Genomic DNA, 19872 nt, shown 5'->3' with positions numbered 1-19872 from the left:
TAACCGGGTCAAACTCCCCTCCAAATGTAAGCATTTCGCGGGTAAACATCATATAATGTGCCATATGGCGATCTTCACAAGCATTTCACTTATTGTTTATGAGTTGTATGTATTGGAAACCAAAAAAAACCTGTCTTGCCCCCCAAGTTTTGGTCCTTGGCAAGAGTAACATAGTGTACTAAAGGGAGTGTATGTGAGTTGGCTGGCTGAATTGGGGTTTACGAGCGCAGGAGCTTATCGACGAACGGCAAACGCGAGCCAGCGCGAAACTAATCATTCTCAAAGGACATTAAGTTTGAGCCGGCGAGATATATATTTTAGGAGCCACCTCAACGCTCGCTCTGCTATCGCTATCTGAAGTGGAACTCAATGATCCACTGCGTCGCATGCATTGTTGCCCCGCGGTTTCAGATCCCCATATAAGCCTTCGTGCCTTGGCCATTGGAAATAGCTTAGGTCTTGACATCAGGAGTATCGCGTCCAATGTACTCGGTGAACTTCAGCAGCTCAGTTGCAAGCTTGATGTCAGGCTTGAGGAAGTCCTGTGCATCCTGGCCATAGGCCTTGGTGTCGCTGGTGTGCTTCTCAACGTAGAGGCGGATAGTGGCACCACCGCTGCCAGTGCCTGAGAGGCGGACAACAATGCGGCTTCCATCGTCGAACTGGACGAAAAGACCCTGGTTCTTGCTGACGCTGCCATCAAGATCCGTGTACTCGAAGTCGCCAGCATTCTTGACAGTTCGGTCTAAGCAAGGGAGTTAGTTGGGACCAGTGAACAAAGGGTTATGATTTGGTTACCTTCAATCTTTGATCCGATGAAAGACTTGTCCGCGACCTTTGCCGCCAAATCCTTTACGACCTTATCTGCGCCATTGCTATCCACATTTTCGTAGTCGTATCTTGTGAAGAATGTACGGCCATAAATGTTCCAGAAGTCATGTTGAATCTGGGAAATGCTTGGGGTGACACCTGGGTTCGCCTCACCAACGCCAGCGATGATGTTCAACCATGCGACAACAGCCCAGAGGCCATCCTTTTCGCGGATGTGGTTGCTACCGGTTCCGAAACTCTCCTCTCCGCAAATGGACAGCTTGTCTGCGTCAAACAGAGCACAGAAGAACTTCCATCCCGTTGGCACCTCGTAGCTGTTCAGGCCCTGAGCCTTGGCAACGAGATCCACGGCGCCAGATGTAGGCATGCTGCGGGCCAGGCCGTAAACTCCCTGCTTCTTGAAGTATGGGATAAGCTTGGCATGGTGAGCAATAATAGCCAAGCTGTCACCAGGCGACACAAAAGCATTGGCACCGTAGATCATATTGCGGTCTCCGTCACCATCACTTGCAGCACCAAAGTGGATTCCATCCTTATCCACCTTCTCAACAAGCGAGTGAGCATATGTCAAGTTGGGATCTGGGTGTCCGCCATTGAAATCTGGCGAAGGAATGCAGTTCTGGGTGCTGTTTTTGAGGCCAAGCTCTTCCTCAAAGATGGCCTTTCCGTATGGACCTGTGACACCGGAAAGGGCGTCGAAGAGGACCTTGAACTCTGTGTTCTTGGAGAAGAACTTCTTGATCAGGTCAAAGTCGAAGATATCCTTCAACATCTCCATGTAGTCAGCGACAGGGTCGATGATCTCGACCTCGAGGGAGCCGTATGTCTTAGTGCCAATAGTGGCAATGTCAATTTCTGGAATGTCGGCGATTTTGTATGAGGTGAGAGTTTTTGAGACCTCGAAGATCTTGTTTGTGACGCTCTCTGGAGCTGGGCCACCATTGGACAAGTTATACTTGATACCAAAGTCGTTCGTTGGGCCTTAGATTTCTGTCAGTAATGAACCTATTGGGCGACGTGGGTTACCAACCTCCAGCATTGTGACTAGCAGTCAACAGAATTCCACCTGTCGCCTTACGCTTGCGAATGACATGACTGGCAGCTGGGGTACTCAAGATGCCATTCTGACCGACCAGCAGTTTCTTAACACCATACGCAGCTCCAATCTTTGCGATTATCTGGACGACCTCGGGGTTCCAGTATCTGCCATCACCACCAATAACCAGGAAAGAATCCTTGGCTCCCTCGGGGATGGCAAGAAGAATACTGGTAACGAACGACTCGCTGTAATGTGGCTGTTGGAACGTAACGACCTTCTTTCTCAAGCCACTGGTTCCAGGCTTCTGATCCGTAAACGGCTTCAGCTCTACCGTGTTAATGCTCATGGTGGTGGGTGTATCTGTGTCGACGTTTTGAAGAACAGAAGATAAATTGGTTGTGTTGAGGAGCTGTTGGAACGTGGGCGTCAACAAGGTAAATAACCCCACCAGCCAGCTGACAACGTCACTTTGGAGCTATGTGAGGGGTTGAGGGAAAGAGCGCGAAGCCATCATATGGCACGTGCGTCAATTGACAGGATAAGTTCTAAAAGAAGACCAACGAAAATGAATAAGCTGACTTTGACGTGGGAATCTATATTCAGCTCTTCTGTTGGCCCGATTTATTTATTTTATGGGTGCTTTTATTTCTTCCTTTCTTGTCTCGCAGTCGGTTGTTGAAAAATAGCCGCCCTATAATATCTAGCCTCTTCAATGCTCTCCAGGATGTCTTCCTTTGCCTGATGGAGGGTCTTCTTCGCAGGAACTCCCTTGAGGATTTGCTGATTGCTCCATCGCTTCACAGCCTCTTTGATAGTGCTCACGTCAAGAATCCTGTAGCTGAGGTGATCATGCACCTTTGCCCAGGGCGCGCACCTGAGAAACGCCTTGTCTGCGTGCACACTGTTCCCTGCCAGCAAGGCGATTCTAGGCTCTGGGACATACTTCTTGACATATGCTAGGAGCTCAGCCGCAGCGGCTTCTGCTGTCGTTGTTGAAGCTATCACCGCTGACGTGAGACCTGTCTCTCCATGTGTTTTGGTACACCATTCATCCATCTCGTCCATCCGCTCTTTGCTTTGGTGAACTGTACAGCCCCAGCCGTCTTCATCGACAATCCCGAGGTCTCCGTTCGTAATGATACAAAAAACTTCTATAATAACATCATTGTCGGGGTCAAGACCTGTCATCTGTGTAATCATCAGTTGATGGTCTCGGAGGAGCTCATCTGCGGCTTATACCTCACAGTCAATCCACACCAATGGTTGGCTGACAGCAGGATTCGCCATGGCTGATATTGGCAAACTCAAGTTTGATGTGTATAATAAGGTTGGCGTCTTAAGTTGACATCGAATGTCTTATTTATCTTTGGGCGAAATATAATATCTCAAATCACGTGTAGATTGGTTTTATCAACCCGTTTTGGGTCAAGGTGCAGCAACTTGCGGGGTCGTCGGGGTCGAAGCGATCAACCTCAAGTCAAGGGAACTAGAAATTTAGTGCCGATACTACTCTGTGAAGATGTTTATGTAACTAACCGAATGTGTTGTGAACTAATATTTGCTTACAACGTTCCATATCGATTTACGCCTCATTGACTTGACCCATATGTGATTGCCTTCAGACTAGGCTACAGCGTTATATATCAAGAAATACCCCAACTGGATTGCAGCGATTATTTGTTATTTCGTTTCTCACATTTACCGGCATTTCTCCTTTCTGATATCAATCCATATTCATGATGGCAACTCACTCGGAAGTTGAGAATGAAGAAAATATCGTTCGGCTCCCTGCTCCAGAGAAGCCCCAGATGTCAGTGTCTCCTCCACGGTTGGTTATCATCGGCGCGGGGTCGAGGGGAAACGCATATGCACAAGCATTAGGCGAAGCTACGAATGGGATATGTGCTGCTGTGGTTGAACCGATTGCATATAAGAGGCAAGCTCTTGGCCGAGCCTACATATGGGGAGATGATGGAAAACCTGCCGATGGACAAGAATTCGAGGACTGGCAAGACTTCGTGGTATGGGAAGAGGCTAGAAGGGCAAAGCAAGCGGCGGGGGAGGAGGTCCCAGAAGGTGTGGATGGAGCCTTTATATGCGTTCAGGACGAACTCCATAAATCCGTTATTCTCGGACTGGAGAAGTTGAACATCCATATCATGTGCGAGAAGCCACTGGCAACGACTTTGAATGATTGTATTGATATATACAAATCATTGCTGCCTTCTGATCCATCTAAGCCCCCCGAGATGCTCTTCTCTATTGGCCATGTCCTTCGGTACAGTCCCCATAACATGCTTCTGAGAAAGCTACTCTTAGAGGACAAAATCATTGGAGACGTTCTCTCCGTCAACCATACAGAACCAGTCGGTTGGTGGCACTTCGCTCACAGTTATGTTAGGTAAGCCACGAGCTATCCAGTATGCAATCACATGGGCAGGAATTTAACATCAAATTCAGGGGCAACTGGCGCAAAGAATCCACATCAGCCCCTTCACTCCTCACCAAGTCTTGTCACGATATAGACGTCCTCCTCTGGCTCCTCTCTTCTCCACCACCCAACTCGCCCCTCCCACGACACCTGCCAAGCAGCATAACCTCGTCAGGAGCCCGCCAATTCTTCAACAAGCACCGCAAACCAGCCGCAGCAGGGTCAGCTACAAACTGCCTCTCATGCCCACATGAGCCCGACTGTATGTTCTCAGCCAAAAAGATTTACACCGGCAATGACCTCCGTGGCCTCGGAAGCGGCAACACCGGATGGCCTGTAAAAATCGTCGTCCCCGACATTGAAGACTACCTCACCACCGGTGGCCAAGCGGCCGGCGAAGCAGCAATACTAAAAGAGCTATCCGCCGACTACAACGCCGACACCCCAGCAGACGAGATTAGCAAGAAAAACTGGTTCGGTCGCTGCGTCTGGGAATCCGACAACGACGTCTGCGACGACCAAGTCGTCACCATGACATGGGACAACGATGACGCCGCCAGCCCCAGCGACGGCCGCGGCCCAAAGATCGCACAATTCCACATGGTAGCTTTCACGGCCAAGATCTGCGAGCGGTACACACACATCTACGGCACGACGGGCGAGATCTACGCAGACAGCGATTGCATCACCGTCACTGATTTCACGAAGCCGACGCGCCCACTCGATGCGAGGAAGGAGGCAGCGTTTGAGAGTAAGAAGTTTTATCCGCATTTGGCGGGCGGTGGGCATGGAGGGGGGGATGCGGGGCTGGCGAGGCAGTTTGTGTTGGCGATTGACAGGGTGAAGAGGGGGGATGATTTGGTGACGGCGCAGAGGGAGGAGTTGGGGTGTTCGATTGAGGAGGTTGTTACGAGTCATGCTATGGTGTTTGCGGCGGAGGAGGCGAGGAGGAAGAAGGTTGTGCTGGATTTCCCGGAGTGGTGGAAGAGGGAGGTGGTGTTGAAGTGAATATTGCTGTTAGTTTCATACGTGGGAATGATTGTTGGGAACTTTGCTTAAGCTCGTCAAGGAATATGTGGTACTGTAGTAATGATATGCTTATGATGCGATGGTATTGTTCTATATACTCTACAATATATGCATCTCTAGTCCTTCCGCTAGGCTCTGTCTGCACCCATCCATTAACCCTCAGCTTCGATACCATCATAGCTGTTTGACTTATGCTTCGGCTGGAACTGGAAATCTTTATGCGCTGGGCCCAAAAACATCTCACTATTGCATGGTTAGCGACCAATTCCCTATAGTTAAAGTTTTAGCTTGCGAGAATAACATACCTGATCTTGATCCAGTCCTTATAATTAGCACTCGCCAGCAGGCCCTCCATGTCATCTCTCGACCTATATGCCGGCGGCCTATCCTGCAGGCTGGGCGGCAGATGCTCCAGAATGCCAACTGGCACATATCTATGGGCAAAGCTGAGCCACTCCAGCAAGAATCGTCTAGTCTGGCCCACACCCATCTCGTCACTGCCCCAGGCGTCGAGTCCATATCTCGCGAATTTCTCAATATACGCAAGACGCTCAGTAGACGACTTATCGATATACTGTCCCGCTTGGATCTCTTCAAACAACCAAGGCTTGATGAGTGCTCCACGTGCAAGCATGACGGAGTCCACGCCACCGTTTTGGACATGGTCGAAGTAATCAACATGCGAGTAACAATCACCGTTGCCGATGAAGTACAGCTTCTCCCCATTCGGCAGGTCTCTCGCATCGGGCTCGTTAATCGTATCGGTTAACTCGTCCTTCTTCTTGTGGTAGCTCTTTATCTGAGCGGCACACTCGGCGATATAGCTCCAATCAGCGCTCTTTGTATACCTCTGCTGCCTACTGCGTCCATGCAGAGTTATTGCAGCACAGCCAGGAGGACCCAGACGATCGCGCGACTCCAAACCACCGAAAGCAAGACGCTCAATGGTCTTAGTGGCCGTGGGTTTGTTGTCACGAGTGCCCATGCGGATCTTAGCTGTAATAGGGATATCCAAAGAGACAGCATTCATACCGCGGATCATTTTCTCGAGCTTTGATGGAGCGTCAAGGAGTCCTGAACCAGCACCAGTCTTGTATACGAGCTCGATAGGGCAACCGCAGTTGAGATCTATGCTGCGAAGGTTGGGAACAAGGGTCACCAGTGCCTCCGTCGCCTTGAAAGCCATCCACGGCTTACTCGACGAAATCTGGACACCGAATTTCAGATCCTTAACGTTATCATAATTTTGAACAGTTGATGTAGGCGTGTACTTCGGAGGTGTGAGCTCGGACTCGTGAGCCTTCATTAAAGCCCATTCTCCCTTTCCACCCTTGATGATCGACTCGGACATTGCCATCTCGGAATACGTGATTTCGGCCCCTAGTTCAACACATAAGCGTCTGAATGGCAGGTTGCCTTGTGTTGTTAATGGAGCCAAAACTGGTGTCTCAGGGCCGTAGTAGAGCCGACGCTTCTCAGATGCGCGGAATGGCGGATCTACAAACTGGGCGCGGTGGTCCTCAGTTTCCCCCTTCTTTTGGTTGTGAAAGATCTCCGACGCCTTCGTCTCTTTCTCGAGCCATGCATTATATTGATCAGACCTTACGGTCTTGAATCTCCTCCTAGCCAGGTCAAGTTTATCTGCGGTTGACACAATGTTGGCCACTCCAGCCCTGTTTTCCTCGTCTTCAAGCTCAGCGGCGGTTGCTCTGACTGGGTCGATTGTGAGAACAAGCTCTTTTCTGCCATCTTCTCTTTCAATCTCCTCCATATGGCTCGAGACAAACCGACATTTCCAGCCGGCATAGCACCTGCCATTAACCTCCCATACCGGGCACTTTCCATCAAATGTAGTAAGGTCTTCCCGTTTGCCTTCTTTCAGGTATTTGCGGAGGTCGTGGCTAAGGTTGCATCTCTCTCCAAACGAGCATGTCTTTGGCGAGAACTCGGACGAATTGGCGACGCTATTGCACAGCTTGATGAAATCGTTTGACGACCCAAAGTTGCGGGAAGTATTCTGGCCCCTCTCCTTCTTTTTCTTCTTGTCGCCGCCATCTCTATTATCCCGATCATCCACTGCGTATTTTTTGCCTTCAGCTTCGTCGTCCTGGGCAGCGGCTGGCTCTAATGCGGTCGCTTCCTTTGCAGGTCTATGTATGAGATATCTAAAGTCTAGGTTAGTATCTGGGCAGTGTAGGCGCATGTAGGATCAAAATTGAGGTGGTTGCCACTTACTCTGCCTTGATCATAGCGACCCCCCGGCCACCGTCTCTAGAATCCGATTTGACGGGCGTAGATGATACGTCCCCCTCAAGCTTCGGTCTCTTGGCAGCAGATTCCAAAGCTTCTTCGCCATTGTGTGCGCCGCCGAGGCCATTGCTTGGAACGGTCTCAGCCGTGCCTCCAGTGGCGTCGGCTGGTACCTGTTCTGCAACTGCGACCTCGTCCAATGGCCTTTTTGAGGGCACTGAGGCCAATGGAATCCCTGTATCACCCATCTTTCTGCACTGGCTGTACAAGTCAAGCTAGAGCGCAAGACTTTTCGAGTGCGTTGGTTGAAGAAGGAAGTTGTGTTTGTTCAATTATTGTCATGGTCAATATTTTTCAGTGGATTGATTCGTACATGGAGTGTTATCTTAGCGCAAGGCTGAAAGGACCCCTCCTCTCATTGGCTTTCATGTAATTAATGTTCCTGTTTCCTTTTCCCATAAATTCCTTTTGCTGGTTTATAGAAACTTGTTAGTAGTGACATATATTATCTCGGTTTTTTTTATGATATTTAGCCTTCCGGAATGATTATTTACTAATATCGAGGTTCCTCCAGCGCCAGGCGCATTAGCATTGACGTATTTCCTATATTGCGACTAGCATTTGGCTTATGGACAGGGGTACCTACCCCCAACCCAATCTTACGCGCCTATCCCTTGGGAACCGACTTGGATATTAACAGCCTCCTTCACAATTTCATATGAGAGCCTCTTGACGAAACGAACGGCAACTTTCAACAGAGGACAATGCGAGGGGGGGATTATAGGGTTGGGAGAAATGATGGCTGACCAGCGAAAGTCCCTGGACAAGACGCGATCACCGCTCAAGACGAAGTTCATACGATCCCAGAAGATCATGCAGCCATCTCCGACGGACACTCGGTCAGACGATATCCCAGAAGACTCAGAACCAGTTCAGGCCAAGGGCCCCTCACGCAGCCATACTCCTGGCCATCTATCAACCAAAAGTACCGACAAGCGGAAAGGAAGCAGCAGCAAAGACCCCCGCTCTCGCTCACAATCTCAATCACAAGCATCCACAAGAAGCCCCGTAGCCGGTGCCTCAGTGCCCAAGCTCCCTGCCTCAATCCATGAGAGCAACGGGCCTGTTATAAGTCCGATTGTCCGGGAAGGATCCCCAGCAGTTGCAGCCGGCTTGGTTGTCAGCGAACGTCGGCCGTTGGTGTTGCGGTCCACGTCTGCTATTGCGGGAAAGCCAACAAGCAGCTCAACCACACCAGTCACCACCCCCAAACCACCGTCTCAGTCTAAGAAGACTGGGAAGCACGCATACTTTCCTCCTCCGCCGGATACGAAGGAAGAGCATGATGTGTTACCCGCACCAGCATCTGGCATGTACTGGTCCCGCGCTCCCACCTCTGGCGCCCCTCACACCGCACTCCGCGCACATACGACAACCGCCATAGGTTCTAATATCTACATTTTCGGCGGCTGCGACTCACGGTCTTGCTTCGACGAAGTCTACGTCTTTGACGCGGACGCCTTCTACTGGTCCTCGCCCCTTGTCACAGGCGATATCCCAGTACCCCTGCGTGCCATGACATGCACCGCCGTGGGCAAGAAACTCGTGGTCTTCGGAGGAGGCGACGGGCCCATATACTACAACGACGTCTATGTCCTAGATACCGTCAACTTCCGCTGGTCGAAGCCGGTCATTAGCGGAACCCCTCCTAGCAAGCGGAGAGCACACACTGCGTGTCTCTACCGCAACGGAATCTACGTCTTTGGGGGCGGCGATGGCGTGCGCGCCCTGAACGACGTGTGGCGCCTAGACGTATCGGACGTGACCAAAATGTCATGGAAGCTCATCTCCGCGCCCTCAAGCAGCACATCCTCTTCCCCAACCGGCGACCGACACGACCTCAAATTCCGCGCCGACCGTGACATCAAGCCCAAAGCGCGCGGCTACCACACCGCCAACATGGTCGGCGCGAAACTAATCATCTTCGGCGGCTCCGACGGTGGTGAGTGCTTCCGCGACGTCTGGGTTTTCGACGTGGACACGCTCTACTGGAAGCCCGTCAACATCCCTGTGTCGTACCCGCGCCTCTCCCACACCGCCACGATCGTCGGCTCCTACCTCTTCGTCATTGGCGGCCACGACGGCGTTGAATATAGCAACGAGGTCATGCTGCTCAACCTCGTCAACATGCAGTGGGACAAGCGCATCATCTACGGGGAGCCGCCGAGCGGGCGCGGATACCACGGCACCGTGCTACATGATAGTCGGCTTTTTGTGATCGGTGGCTTTGACGGCGTAACGGTGTTCGAGGATGTGTATATCCTCGAGCTGGCGGTGCATGCTTATTACTCTCAGATCTCGCATTATACTATTGATGTCTAGGATGCCGTGGCGGCGGGTCGGGGTGGGGTCGAGCGCAGCGGGAGAGCGGGCGTTGGGGATATGACTTATGAGGGAGGCTATCTTGGAGGTTGACTGGATGGAGCATTTTACGTATAATGATGGTGGTAATCTGAAGATATATTTCACCACATGTTTCTAAGTTTCGCATCGGGCGCCGGCGGGGTTTATGACGACGACGATCAGCCACCGTCAACCCCTCCTCTCATGGTTTTTCCTCACGCGGCTGGCACGTGCCACTGAATATAATGCTACCCCTCCATAAGACGGTCTGGAGCTTTTTTCCAAGCCTGGCCCAGAACTGGTGTTCGTAAGGAGAGCCCGTTGCGTTGTAAGCAAGCCATGGCGGGAACGGCCGGATGCCTGGGAGTACTCGTATTCGCACCCGGTTGGTGTGAAAGTCTTTGCGCTTGGCGACTCGGGAGGTCCCGGATGAAGGCACTGAGCCGCTCGGTGGAACGGGGTTTTGTGGGGTGCATGATTACTGATAGACATGCGATGCGTCAGAGCATCATCATGCTGCGATTCGGGATTTGCAGCTTTTGTTTATCATTTGGGGATTGAATTTTTATGATGAGGCGAGGTGAGGCTGAACCGGTGAAGGTTTACTTGGGGCGAAGATTTCTTGGGTATGGGGGTCATTTAGCATTTGAGGTGGAATTGGAGTGGCACGGATGGCGGGGGAGCATTTATGGACAGTAAGAGAGGAAAAGGTGTCTTTGAATAAATGAACGAATTAATCTATCCACTGATAAAAGCCCAGTCTCATCGCGTTTCGCGAGAGTATCAATCGCCGCCTTTGCCCATATGCCGGCGCGAGAGTAGTAGTACAGATTTAACAATGCTTGAGCACAAAATTGCTCCAACCGAAAATGCTCCAAAGAGAGAAGATGCTGCCCTATTTACATTCCAGACGTCCCTGCCCCGATTCCCAACGCCTTCGTGTTCGTTAAAATGTTCACGCTTGAAAGGAAGATATGCGGTATCGCCGTGGGTTTCCCGTATTTTCCGTATATTCCAACTTCGATATCTTTAGTTCTTAGTGGAAGCCTGCTTGGTTGCCGCTGCCGCTGCCGCTCCATCTTGTAGTTTGCGGGCTGCGATCTTCTGCTCCTCAGCCTCGACCATATCTATAGCTTGTCAGCTTGGTTCAAACACACGAATCCGCCGCTCCGGCATAGTAGGATTAGCTTACCTTTCCACAAATCCTCTCCAGGGTACATCTCGTGGTGAATCTTCTTCTCGATCATGTGCTTGTGCTCAGGGTCATTGGGGTCAAGGACCATAACCGTCTCCCATCTGCCCCTGCCCTTATTCGCGTCTCCCACCTCAAAGAGGGCGGTCACGACCAGCACAGCCAGGGTCAGACCCTGAGCGTAAACTCTCGCCTGGACCAATTTCTGGGCCTTCGACAGATACGGGTTGTTGCGCACCAACTGCAGAGCAACACCCATACTGGCAATCCATGACGCTGTCACAATGGGGTATCTGTTGTCACGACCCCACTGCTTGAACTTGTCGAAGGTGCTGTCGTTCTCCCGTGCAATCGCCATGTCACGCGACGCCTGGTCCTTGTACAGGTTCTTCGGCATGCTCTCGAATTCGTATCCGCGCGAGGCGCGGTCCGCGGCGATAATGGCGCAGAAGGTCGAGGACGAGGTGACGAGGAAGGACTTCATTGGGAGGGTGAGGCCGCGGATGATGGCATAGCGGCGGCTTGCGAGACCGAGGCCGGTGAGGCCAACTGCTGTGCCAAGGGCGAGACCTTTCATGCCACCTTTGAGGGTGACTCTGTAGTGAGCCTCCTCCTGTTCTTTGGTGAGGACCTTCATGGTTGATGTGTGGTGGTGATTATCTTATCGGTGTTCGATTGGTGGATGGGGAATGTCGCCCTAGAACGTTGATGTTTGTTTGTTATTGCCCAGATTGATGAGTTGTCTTGGGATTTGCTGGGCAGTGGGGGGGAAGCTGGTATTTATTTGTCGGAGTTCTGGCGGAGATGCTGGAAAAAAGACTGGATGTTGATGAATAAAGGTGTTGACTGTAGTGTGACGTAAGAATTCATATCTACTAAATAGGTTTAGCGGGCACGGACACCTCCCGTTCCACCGAAGCCACCGGTTAGGTAATCCGAAGGCAGATGTGGCCGGCAACAACTTCCAGAAATCATATTTCATTGGCTTATTTAATTATTTTCGATGTGGCTGTATTTCATCCATCGTACTTCCTATGATGTTAAAGAGTTCCAAGAGCCAGCTGATAGGGAACCTGTTTGTCTGTGAGCGAAGGAATGGGCTGGTATAGAGCTGGATTAACTGCTCTTAAGGTACGGATTCCAGACACGACTACAATATAAGAATATAGGCTGGGCCTCGGAAAGAAACAGTAATGTTACGAACATGCACACTCGTATAGAGTTCTGGACACAAGATCAAGCTGCAGTGATATAAAAATGGGTATCTTCCTGAAGCTGTGGAATTAAGCTCAACGATGGCCTTTGAAGCGTTATCTGATGGAAATACAGAAGAAAACAATCGTCTGTGCGTACATGCGGAAGAAAGGCTTCGGGATGGGACCTCAAGATCGCCAGATCTATGATGCCAACCTCGAATCCAGGCCCCGTTAAAATGTTGAACGTCGTCCCAGGTGAAATTTTGAGGGTCCAGGATATGTGGGGTCTCCTGAATCTTGGGGATCTTCAGACCGCTCTAGCGTTGACGTTTCTCTTCATCCCTTTACCTTATGTCACGAGATATATCGTTGTTGGGTTCCAAAGAAGGGGAGCACGCGTGTCAAGCTAGAGTATCAGCTGACACAGAATGTCAGATGTTGCGGTCTGACTCTTGGCCGTCAACATAGTTTGTCTCATGAGAAATGAGCGGCCGGAATAATTCCTCAACTTTCAAATCACAGAAAGCAACTAGACGCATATGCTCTAGCTCAGGTTGATCTAGCTCCCGTTCGCGTGTTTTATTGTCATTGCCGTGCATCATAGCTTACGACCAATTTCACGGAGTCTTGGGAGATCAAGTGTCCACTTCCTCAATATCTTCATGTGGTGGTGGAAGAAGCTGTATACGGCGCATATCATCCATTGTTTTGAGGAGACGCGCAACCTTTGGTCTAGGCTCAAAAGAAACTCAACCAATTCATGGCTCTGTTCACTAACTAACTTTACTGAATGTATGGTACCGCCGTCGGCATGGGCCATGACTCGGCTTTCTTGTGTCTACTACACCTCTAGTAGCCTTGTGGAACTTTGGGTTACCCGTGGAACTAGGACTTGGAGCCATGATTGGGCTCTTAACTTCGGTAAGACACTCCGGGACAAGCGGTTGTAAGGGGCAAACACTTGGCTGCTCAACACGGCATATCGAGTTCTGCCGTCACTGAGGGATGGTCAACTTCGATATCTGAGGTCATCGCCACCAGGGGTCATTCAAAGTCAATGTCTGAGCTCAAGTGAACGTCACTCGCTGGCGACAGCGGTGACAGAAGTGACAGAAGCAACAGGGCCGAATCGGACTTCAAGCCGCGGCAACATGGGATTCGTCCGGGGACCCCAGAAGCTGTTGTGTGGTGTTGGTTGTGCAGACGCAGCCGAAGGGAGTCATACATACATAATTGCACGGGCTTATTATAGATGCGCGTTTGACATGAGAGGAGAAGGAATCGACCAGGACCTGCCGTTAACCAGGAACTGTACCACGGACTATTTACCTTGTAGTGCAGTCCACCACCCAGCATCCAGCGCCCAGAAATCCACAGTGTCCATCCACCGTCAATCTATCCAGCATCCAGCATCCAGCATCCAGCATCCAGCATCCAGGAGCCAGCATATCCATCATACAGAGAAAGTACATGTGCAGTCTGTACCACACATCCGTCTGCATGTGCATGCAGTACCCAACACGTACAGTAAGTACTATTACTAGCGGACTAGAGTGAGGACCAGTGCAGTGGAGAGTGGAGATGCCTTTACTCTACATCCAGGAGTCCAGTAGGGAGTGGCCCACTCTCCTCTGGTCTCCTCTGGTCTACGGTAACTATCCCCTACTCTACTATAGTGCTATACTGTGCTGTACTCTGCCACTCTTTCGGTCTACGGAGAATACTCCGTCCAAGAAAGCCAAGCTCTTCTCACAAGGAGTTAAGTGGTTGTACTGGTACTAGGAGTGGTACGGTCGTAATTAGTTCCCTTAAGTACCAAATGCAAAGGCCGGGAAACCAGTTAACTGGCTCTAACTTGGAGGGTAACTCTAACGCTAAGTCAGCTAACACAAGAGGTGCTTACGGGATGCTGGTAAACGATGCTGGAAGACGATGGTGGTAAACGTCGACTTGGGATTCTTCTTGGGACTGATTTGCATACTCTGTAGTACTAGAGAACTGTGACTAAGTAGGTGACTAAGTAGGTGAGTAAATAGGTAGAGTAGTTAGTAAAATAAAGCTATTAGTATACTCGACTAAGAATACTCGACTATACTCGACTATCCTCAACTATACACTACTCTGCTCGAACTATACTAGAACTATACTAGAACTATACTCGACTAACCGTATAACTCCTAACTCAGACCTACTAAAACTACTAAAATGTATACTCCAAACTACTAAAACTAATACTCGACTAATTCTCTTGGGTCTACTTGCCACTACTTGCCACTACTTTGAGCCTACTTTGGGACTACGACTAGAACTGACTTGGTCGCTCGCTCTACGGCTGTTTCATCCCATGGCCCGCCGCTGTACCGTACTGTACTCTACTCTACTCTACTACTACTCTACCCAACCCAAAAAGCCCACACCCACCATCCGCCTCCTACCTACTACTAACTAACTACTCTGCGCCTGTGTACTTAATCCTATAACCACTAAAGTACCACCCTGCCCGCTCCGACTTGTTTATCCAGATTGCATAGTCGAATGCACCTGGTGGGTTTCCAACAAAAGTGTTGCTGCCGGTCGCTGTCGAATTTATTATCTTTCCAACCTCACCTCACCTCTACTCTGGCGACGACGAAGTAGATATATTCTATCTTCACCCGAATCTGTTTTGAATCGCCGTGAGCCCCGTTCTTCGCACTACTGACGATGACGACAACATCACCTATCGATATTGCCACACCATCACGAAACGCCTCATCGTCACCATCATCCCAAGGCACCAAGTCTGGGACTGCAAGATTTAACACCGGCGTCGACGACTCGAGAACATCAGCAATCATGAGCGCCTCAGCATACGATCAGAATGGCGGTCGCCCTCGCCAGGAGTCTTTCGTCTCCGCGAAACCCATTTCCATGAACAACCCAAGAAACCTCGACCCACGACCCCGACGAGAGAGTCTGGCAGGCAGCCTTGTTGGCGGCATGAGCTGGGGTGGCGTCTCCGTGGGATCTTGGATTCGTGATGAGTGAGTTTACCCCTTCTTTCTTGAGACAAAATGTTATAATGGCTCTTTATCACCGAGTCCGTGTCTCACCTTTCGTCCGATACCAATCATGCATGCGCCGCGGCCGGGGACGACTCTGACATTCCACAGTATTATCATGGCAGGCACCTCGCCGTTCCCTTACCAGTCACCGTCATATCACTCGTCATCATACCTACCAAAGCTCGAGGCGAATTTCATGCGCGATTTCTCCTGCTGTGGCCACACACTACCAACTCTCCACGATCTCCTCCAACATTACGAAGAATGTCACGCCCAACAGACCCCACAATCACTGCGAACTGCAGCGCAGCAGCAGCAAGTGAGGGATCAGCAGCAACCCAACAGCAAAGCCGCCATCGCCTCACAAGCGGCCAACTCGGTCCAGCAACAAGCACAGCAACAGAGACAGCAACAGCAGCAACGGTCTCAGAATGGCGGATTCAATACCAATAAGCCAGCCGGCGGAATCTCGACACTTACCGGTGGAATCCAGCAAATGCGTCGCCAACAGTCTAATCCTGCTACGCCCACACAGAAATCCGCCCAGCCCTCTGGGGGAGATGATATGGACGGAGTGGAAGACATGGAGATGGACGACCCGGTTGGCCCTATGGATCCAGTGGATGGTTCTGTTAATCGGCCGGTTGCACCGCAGTCGATGTTTGGACAGCAACAACGACAGAATAACATGACCAATACTGGTGGAATGTTACATCAAGGCCTTCGTACGTCCCAGCCAAGCACCCCCTCCGCCGCAGGTTTTGGTTTCCAGAACAACCCGACAGTCTCATCTGTCAACACGCCAACCCTGAACGCACAGCTTTCCCAGCAAAATAATCCCAAATTCTCTCCTGACATTTCCATACCAGGCACCCCAGCAGAACTGGACGATGACTTCAACACGATGAATATGGACATGAACAACATCGGGAACATGAACATGAATACGAACAATATGAACTTCCCTTACGGGTTCGGTAACGACTTGGGCCTGGAGCTCTGCATCGACGAGCCTGCGAAGAGGCTGTTTAGCCCGAATGGCGGATTTGGCAACCAGAAGGCTCTCCAGCAGCAGTTTGCGCAGTTCGGACTCGGAAACGGCCAGTTTGCGAATAACGACGACCTCGTGCGGAGACTCCGCCAGCAGCAGATGATGCAAATGCAAGGATTTGGAAATGCTTCGGCAGCGATGATGATGGGTGGAGAAGAGCACAAGCCTTTCCGCTGTCCTGTTATTGGATGCGAGAAGGCGTACAAGAACCAGAACGGTCTCAAGTAAGTTCAAGTGCCCACCCGATGCGTGATGTGATATTAATATGATTTTAGATACCACAAGACCCACGGCCATCAAACCCAACAATTACATGAGAACGGCGACGGAACATTCTCCATCGTCAACCCCGAAACCTCCGCTCCTTATCCTGGAACTCTTGGCATGGAGAAGGAGAAGCCTTACAAGTGCGACGTCTGCGGCAAGCGATACAAGAACCTGAACGGTCTCAAATACCACAAACAACACTCCCCGCCCTGCAACCCCGAGATGAAGCTCAACGGCCACCTCCAAGCAGCAGGCCTCAGCAACATGAACGGCGGCATCAACGTCAACGTCCCCGGCCTCCCCGGCATCGGCGAAGAAGGCATGCTCTGACATCCCCCCGCGACGGATACCCCATAACACTCTCTTCGGCCCGAAAAAACAACACACTTGCTCCTCCACGGCGTCGGACGGTTTTCTTGCATTATTTCTTCTCTTGGGCCATCATCATTTCATCATGCATTTGCGCGGCGTTAAAACAAACGAACGAGATCACACGATACCCCCCGGGCACGCAGCGCCGCGCTCGAGAGCTGGCGACGCTACAATAAAGGTCGACGACGATGCACTCACTTTACGCCCCGATGGCCTTCTCTCCCTACCCTCCACCACTACACATGTACTCGCTCAGCCGAGTTTTCGTTTAGAAAAACTTCCTTTACTTACCTCGTCATGGATTTTATAATTACCGGCCTCACTCACGATTTCAAGAGAGCGCCAAAAACCCAAAAGTGCAGCGCTTTTTTTTTACTTTAAACAGTACACTGAACGAATACGTTTTTACCTTCCCGCTTTGTTGTTTTTTTGTGCTTGCCTCCTCCTTGCTATGCTTTTTCTTGCTTTTTGCTCTGGTTTCTTGGATTTGTTCCTTTTGAAGAAGTGCTATGGGAGAAGAGTTGCGGTCTGGCCACCAGCTGGGGTTTTTACTTCGCATTACGGCGTAATTACGATTTTTGTACATGGATCTATCTGCCTTTTTTCCGTCAATTCCTCGTCATCTTCACTTCCTGTGGATTATTTTTATAAAGGGCATTGCATGCTACCATTGCGACGTCTGTTTTAGCAGAAGTTGGAAGAGACAGAGAGAGAGACAAGAAGGGGGGGAAATAAGGAGACTGGAATGTTTTTGGATCGCTGTTCGAAGAGGAGTCATGGGGATTGGGGAGAGCCAGCGAGAGGAATGAAACAGGACGGGTCGGTTCGGTCAATCAATGACGGAGTTTATTTTATTTTACTTTATTTATTTTAGAGTCCGGGGCGGGGAGTTAGACTGGGGGCTGTTAGTTGGCTGGCAAGGAGTGCACTCTACAATATGCTACATTTTAACGGCGGTCGAATATGCAATGAGATAGACTTTACCATACTATAGCCTTCTTGCCATGAATGAACCAGCGGGAATTACCACCATAGCGTTCTTGTCATGAAATCGAAACAGCGGGAATTGTTCCAGATCAACGTACGACCTTTCGAGAAGAGCGCGCGTCCCGTCCTATCCCATTCCATGCCATTCATCCATCAAATCATTACCTCCCACTCTGTCATCGTGGCTTCCCGCCCATCCCATTCCCATCATTCAATGGAAACTCCCGCTCTGACACCGTGGTTCCCTCTTGGCACTTCCTTGATTTCTCCGAACCATTCTACATGTATCTACGTATGGGGTACAGTATGAACGAGGTGAGGGGAAGGGGAAGGGGAATGGGAATGGGAATCACCATCCGTGCGGCATGCTGTTCTATGGATGGTGGTGGTGGTGGTGGTCGGGATTTGCATATGACGTGCCTCTCTTTATTTTATCACCTACCTAACCTCCTCCCGCCCGCCTACAGTACTGTACCTACATTGCCGATTACGCACCCCTTACGAAGATAGATACCCAGCTGGGAGGGATGATGTATGTATAGCGCGCGTACATCCCGTACCTAACTACCTACATACTGCCTCTTTCAATAATTAATTAAGTCACCTTACGTAGCTGCGCATATACGCACATACCTACACCTACGTACATACAGTACAGTTGCGTAGGCATGTATTGTATGTCTGCCGCCCGGCCTCTCCGCAACACCGGCACTTACATACCACACAGCCAAGCTGACTTGACTGCCATCGTATTGCTCTGGCCGACTTGACTGGCGGTCCTGACCCAAGAAACCGGAATCCCGCCCTGCGCTACCCTCAGCGCATTGGCCGCTTCCCACGCGGTCGCAAATGCACCCGCCACCGCCCTCCGCTGCACCGGTTCAACTTTTTCGCCACCGAGCGATGTGGCTAAGGTAAGGGTAGCTCGCAAGGTGTTTCGTTCTTGCACGTGATATCAGTCTTCCCTGACACGAGTCAGAATCTGGAAAAGACCGGCGCATGCGCGTCGTCAGGCTCTGGAGACAAGTCAAGTCACGGCACGCCCGAAACGGCGTCTCGAGCTGTATCCTTGGGTCGCAATCCACGCCGCCGCCGCCGCTGCTGCCGCTGTATCTGCCGGTCTCTCTCTCTCCTCCCACTCTCTCTATCCCACGCCGCGGAGAAATGGGCAAGGGGGGGAAGCCCTAATCCGAAAACCCTACCCCCCCGTCTCTAACACACCACGCGCCGCGCGCGCCCTTCAACTCACCTCATCTCATCTCCCATAACTTTCCCGCCAAGTGTTCGCCCTGCGTGCCTTACCCCTGTCCGCGCCCGCCCAATTAACCCATGGGGCCGATCACAACGTCGTACGTGATGTGGTGTGGTGTGCACCCCCACCCGGCTGGAGTTGAACGAATTTCCCCATCCGGAAATTTTTGGATGCGTTGACGCACGCGAGCAGGCCCGCTTGGGGGGGGGGGGACGGGTAATGGTTGCTGTGGCTTTGGTGGAAAGGTGGGTTTCGTAGGGACGTAAATTGTGCTGGGCGCTGGGTCGGCGTGCATTATGGATACTGTATCCGTCGTCGGCTACTATAACTATAGTATAGTTGAGGAAGTAGAGTACATAAACATCTAAAGCCAGGAGTACTCCAAACCACAGTGGGACCAAGCAAACAACCGCCGCCGCCTACCCATCAAAAACCGGCCCGGTAAAGTCCGTCACCGCCCACCACCGCCCACCGCTGCCCACATCACACATTCCGTGCATAACAGAGTGGATGTGGATTCCCGTGGCG

At 51.1% G+C, this 19872-nt stretch overlaps 7 protein-coding genes across 7 annotated transcripts; 3 read left to right on the top strand and 4 right to left on the bottom strand.

The window, feature by feature from the left end:
• Positions 1 to 102: 102 nt before the first annotated feature.
• PGM2 (phosphoglucomutase pgm2) lies at positions 103 to 2468 on the bottom strand. Its single transcript, XM_059464178.1, has 3 exons — positions 1862 to 2468; positions 799 to 1812; positions 103 to 745 (listed from the first exon to the last, which is right to left on the bottom strand). Exons 1-3 carry the CDS (start codon positions 2214 to 2216, stop codon positions 453 to 455), a joined length of 1662 nt encoding a protein of 553 aa, XP_059320161.1. The 5' UTR covers positions 2217 to 2468; the 3' UTR covers positions 103 to 452.
• On the bottom strand, positions 2469 to 3438 carry VE01_00144 (uncharacterized protein). The gene is made up of 3 exons (XM_018269677.2): positions 3407 to 3438; positions 3110 to 3356; positions 2469 to 3058 (listed from the first exon to the last, which is right to left on the bottom strand). The coding sequence occupies exons 2-3, from the start codon at positions 3155 to 3157 to the stop codon at positions 2513 to 2515; spliced, it is 594 nt and encodes a 197-aa protein (XP_018135415.1). The 5' UTR covers positions 3158 to 3356; positions 3407 to 3438; the 3' UTR covers positions 2469 to 2512.
• Positions 3327 to 5413, top strand: VE01_00143 (uncharacterized protein). The gene is made up of 2 exons (XM_018269676.2): positions 3327 to 4271; positions 4331 to 5413. Exons 1-2 carry the CDS (start codon positions 3607 to 3609, stop codon positions 5307 to 5309), a joined length of 1644 nt encoding a protein of 547 aa, XP_018135173.2. The 5' UTR covers positions 3327 to 3606; the 3' UTR covers positions 5310 to 5413.
• Positions 5383 to 7918, bottom strand: DUS3 (tRNA-dihydrouridine synthase 3). Its single transcript, XM_018269675.2, has 3 exons — positions 7566 to 7918; positions 5636 to 7495; positions 5383 to 5573 (listed from the first exon to the last, which is right to left on the bottom strand). Exons 1-3 carry the CDS (start codon positions 7826 to 7828, stop codon positions 5483 to 5485), a joined length of 2214 nt encoding a protein of 737 aa, XP_018135414.1. The 5' UTR covers positions 7829 to 7918; the 3' UTR covers positions 5383 to 5482.
• Positions 7919 to 8365: 447 nt separating this feature from the next.
• On the top strand, positions 8366 to 10764 carry VE01_00141 (uncharacterized protein). The gene has a single exon (XM_018269674.2). The coding sequence runs from the start codon at positions 8376 to 8378 to the stop codon at positions 9960 to 9962; it is 1587 nt and encodes a 528-aa protein (XP_018135172.2). The 5' UTR covers positions 8366 to 8375; the 3' UTR covers positions 9963 to 10764.
• On the bottom strand, positions 10688 to 11993 carry VE01_00140 (uncharacterized protein). The gene is made up of 2 exons (XM_018269673.2): positions 11176 to 11993; positions 10688 to 11110 (listed from the first exon to the last, which is right to left on the bottom strand). The coding sequence occupies exons 1-2, from the start codon at positions 11810 to 11812 to the stop codon at positions 11013 to 11015; spliced, it is 735 nt and encodes a 244-aa protein (XP_018135171.1). The 5' UTR covers positions 11813 to 11993; the 3' UTR covers positions 10688 to 11012.
• Positions 11994 to 14599: 2606 nt separating this feature from the next.
• Positions 14600 to 18126, top strand: SFP1 (split finger protein). Its single transcript, XM_018269672.2, has 3 exons — positions 14600 to 15394; positions 15524 to 16690; positions 16742 to 18126. The coding sequence occupies exons 1-3, from the start codon at positions 15075 to 15077 to the stop codon at positions 17061 to 17063; spliced, it is 1809 nt and encodes a 602-aa protein (XP_018135336.1). The 5' UTR covers positions 14600 to 15074; the 3' UTR covers positions 17064 to 18126.
• Positions 18127 to 19872: the final 1746 nt, after the last annotated feature.

This window comes from Pseudogymnoascus verrucosus, assembly GCF_001662655.1.
Source record: "Pseudogymnoascus verrucosus strain UAMH 10579 unplaced genomic scaffold scaffold_1, whole genome shotgun sequence".
Taxonomy (NCBI): Eukaryota; Fungi; Ascomycota; class Leotiomycetes; order Thelebolales; family Thelebolaceae; genus Pseudogymnoascus; species Pseudogymnoascus verrucosus.
Note: the sequence above shows the minus strand (reverse complement) of the source record. Positions and strands in the feature narration are given on the sequence as shown.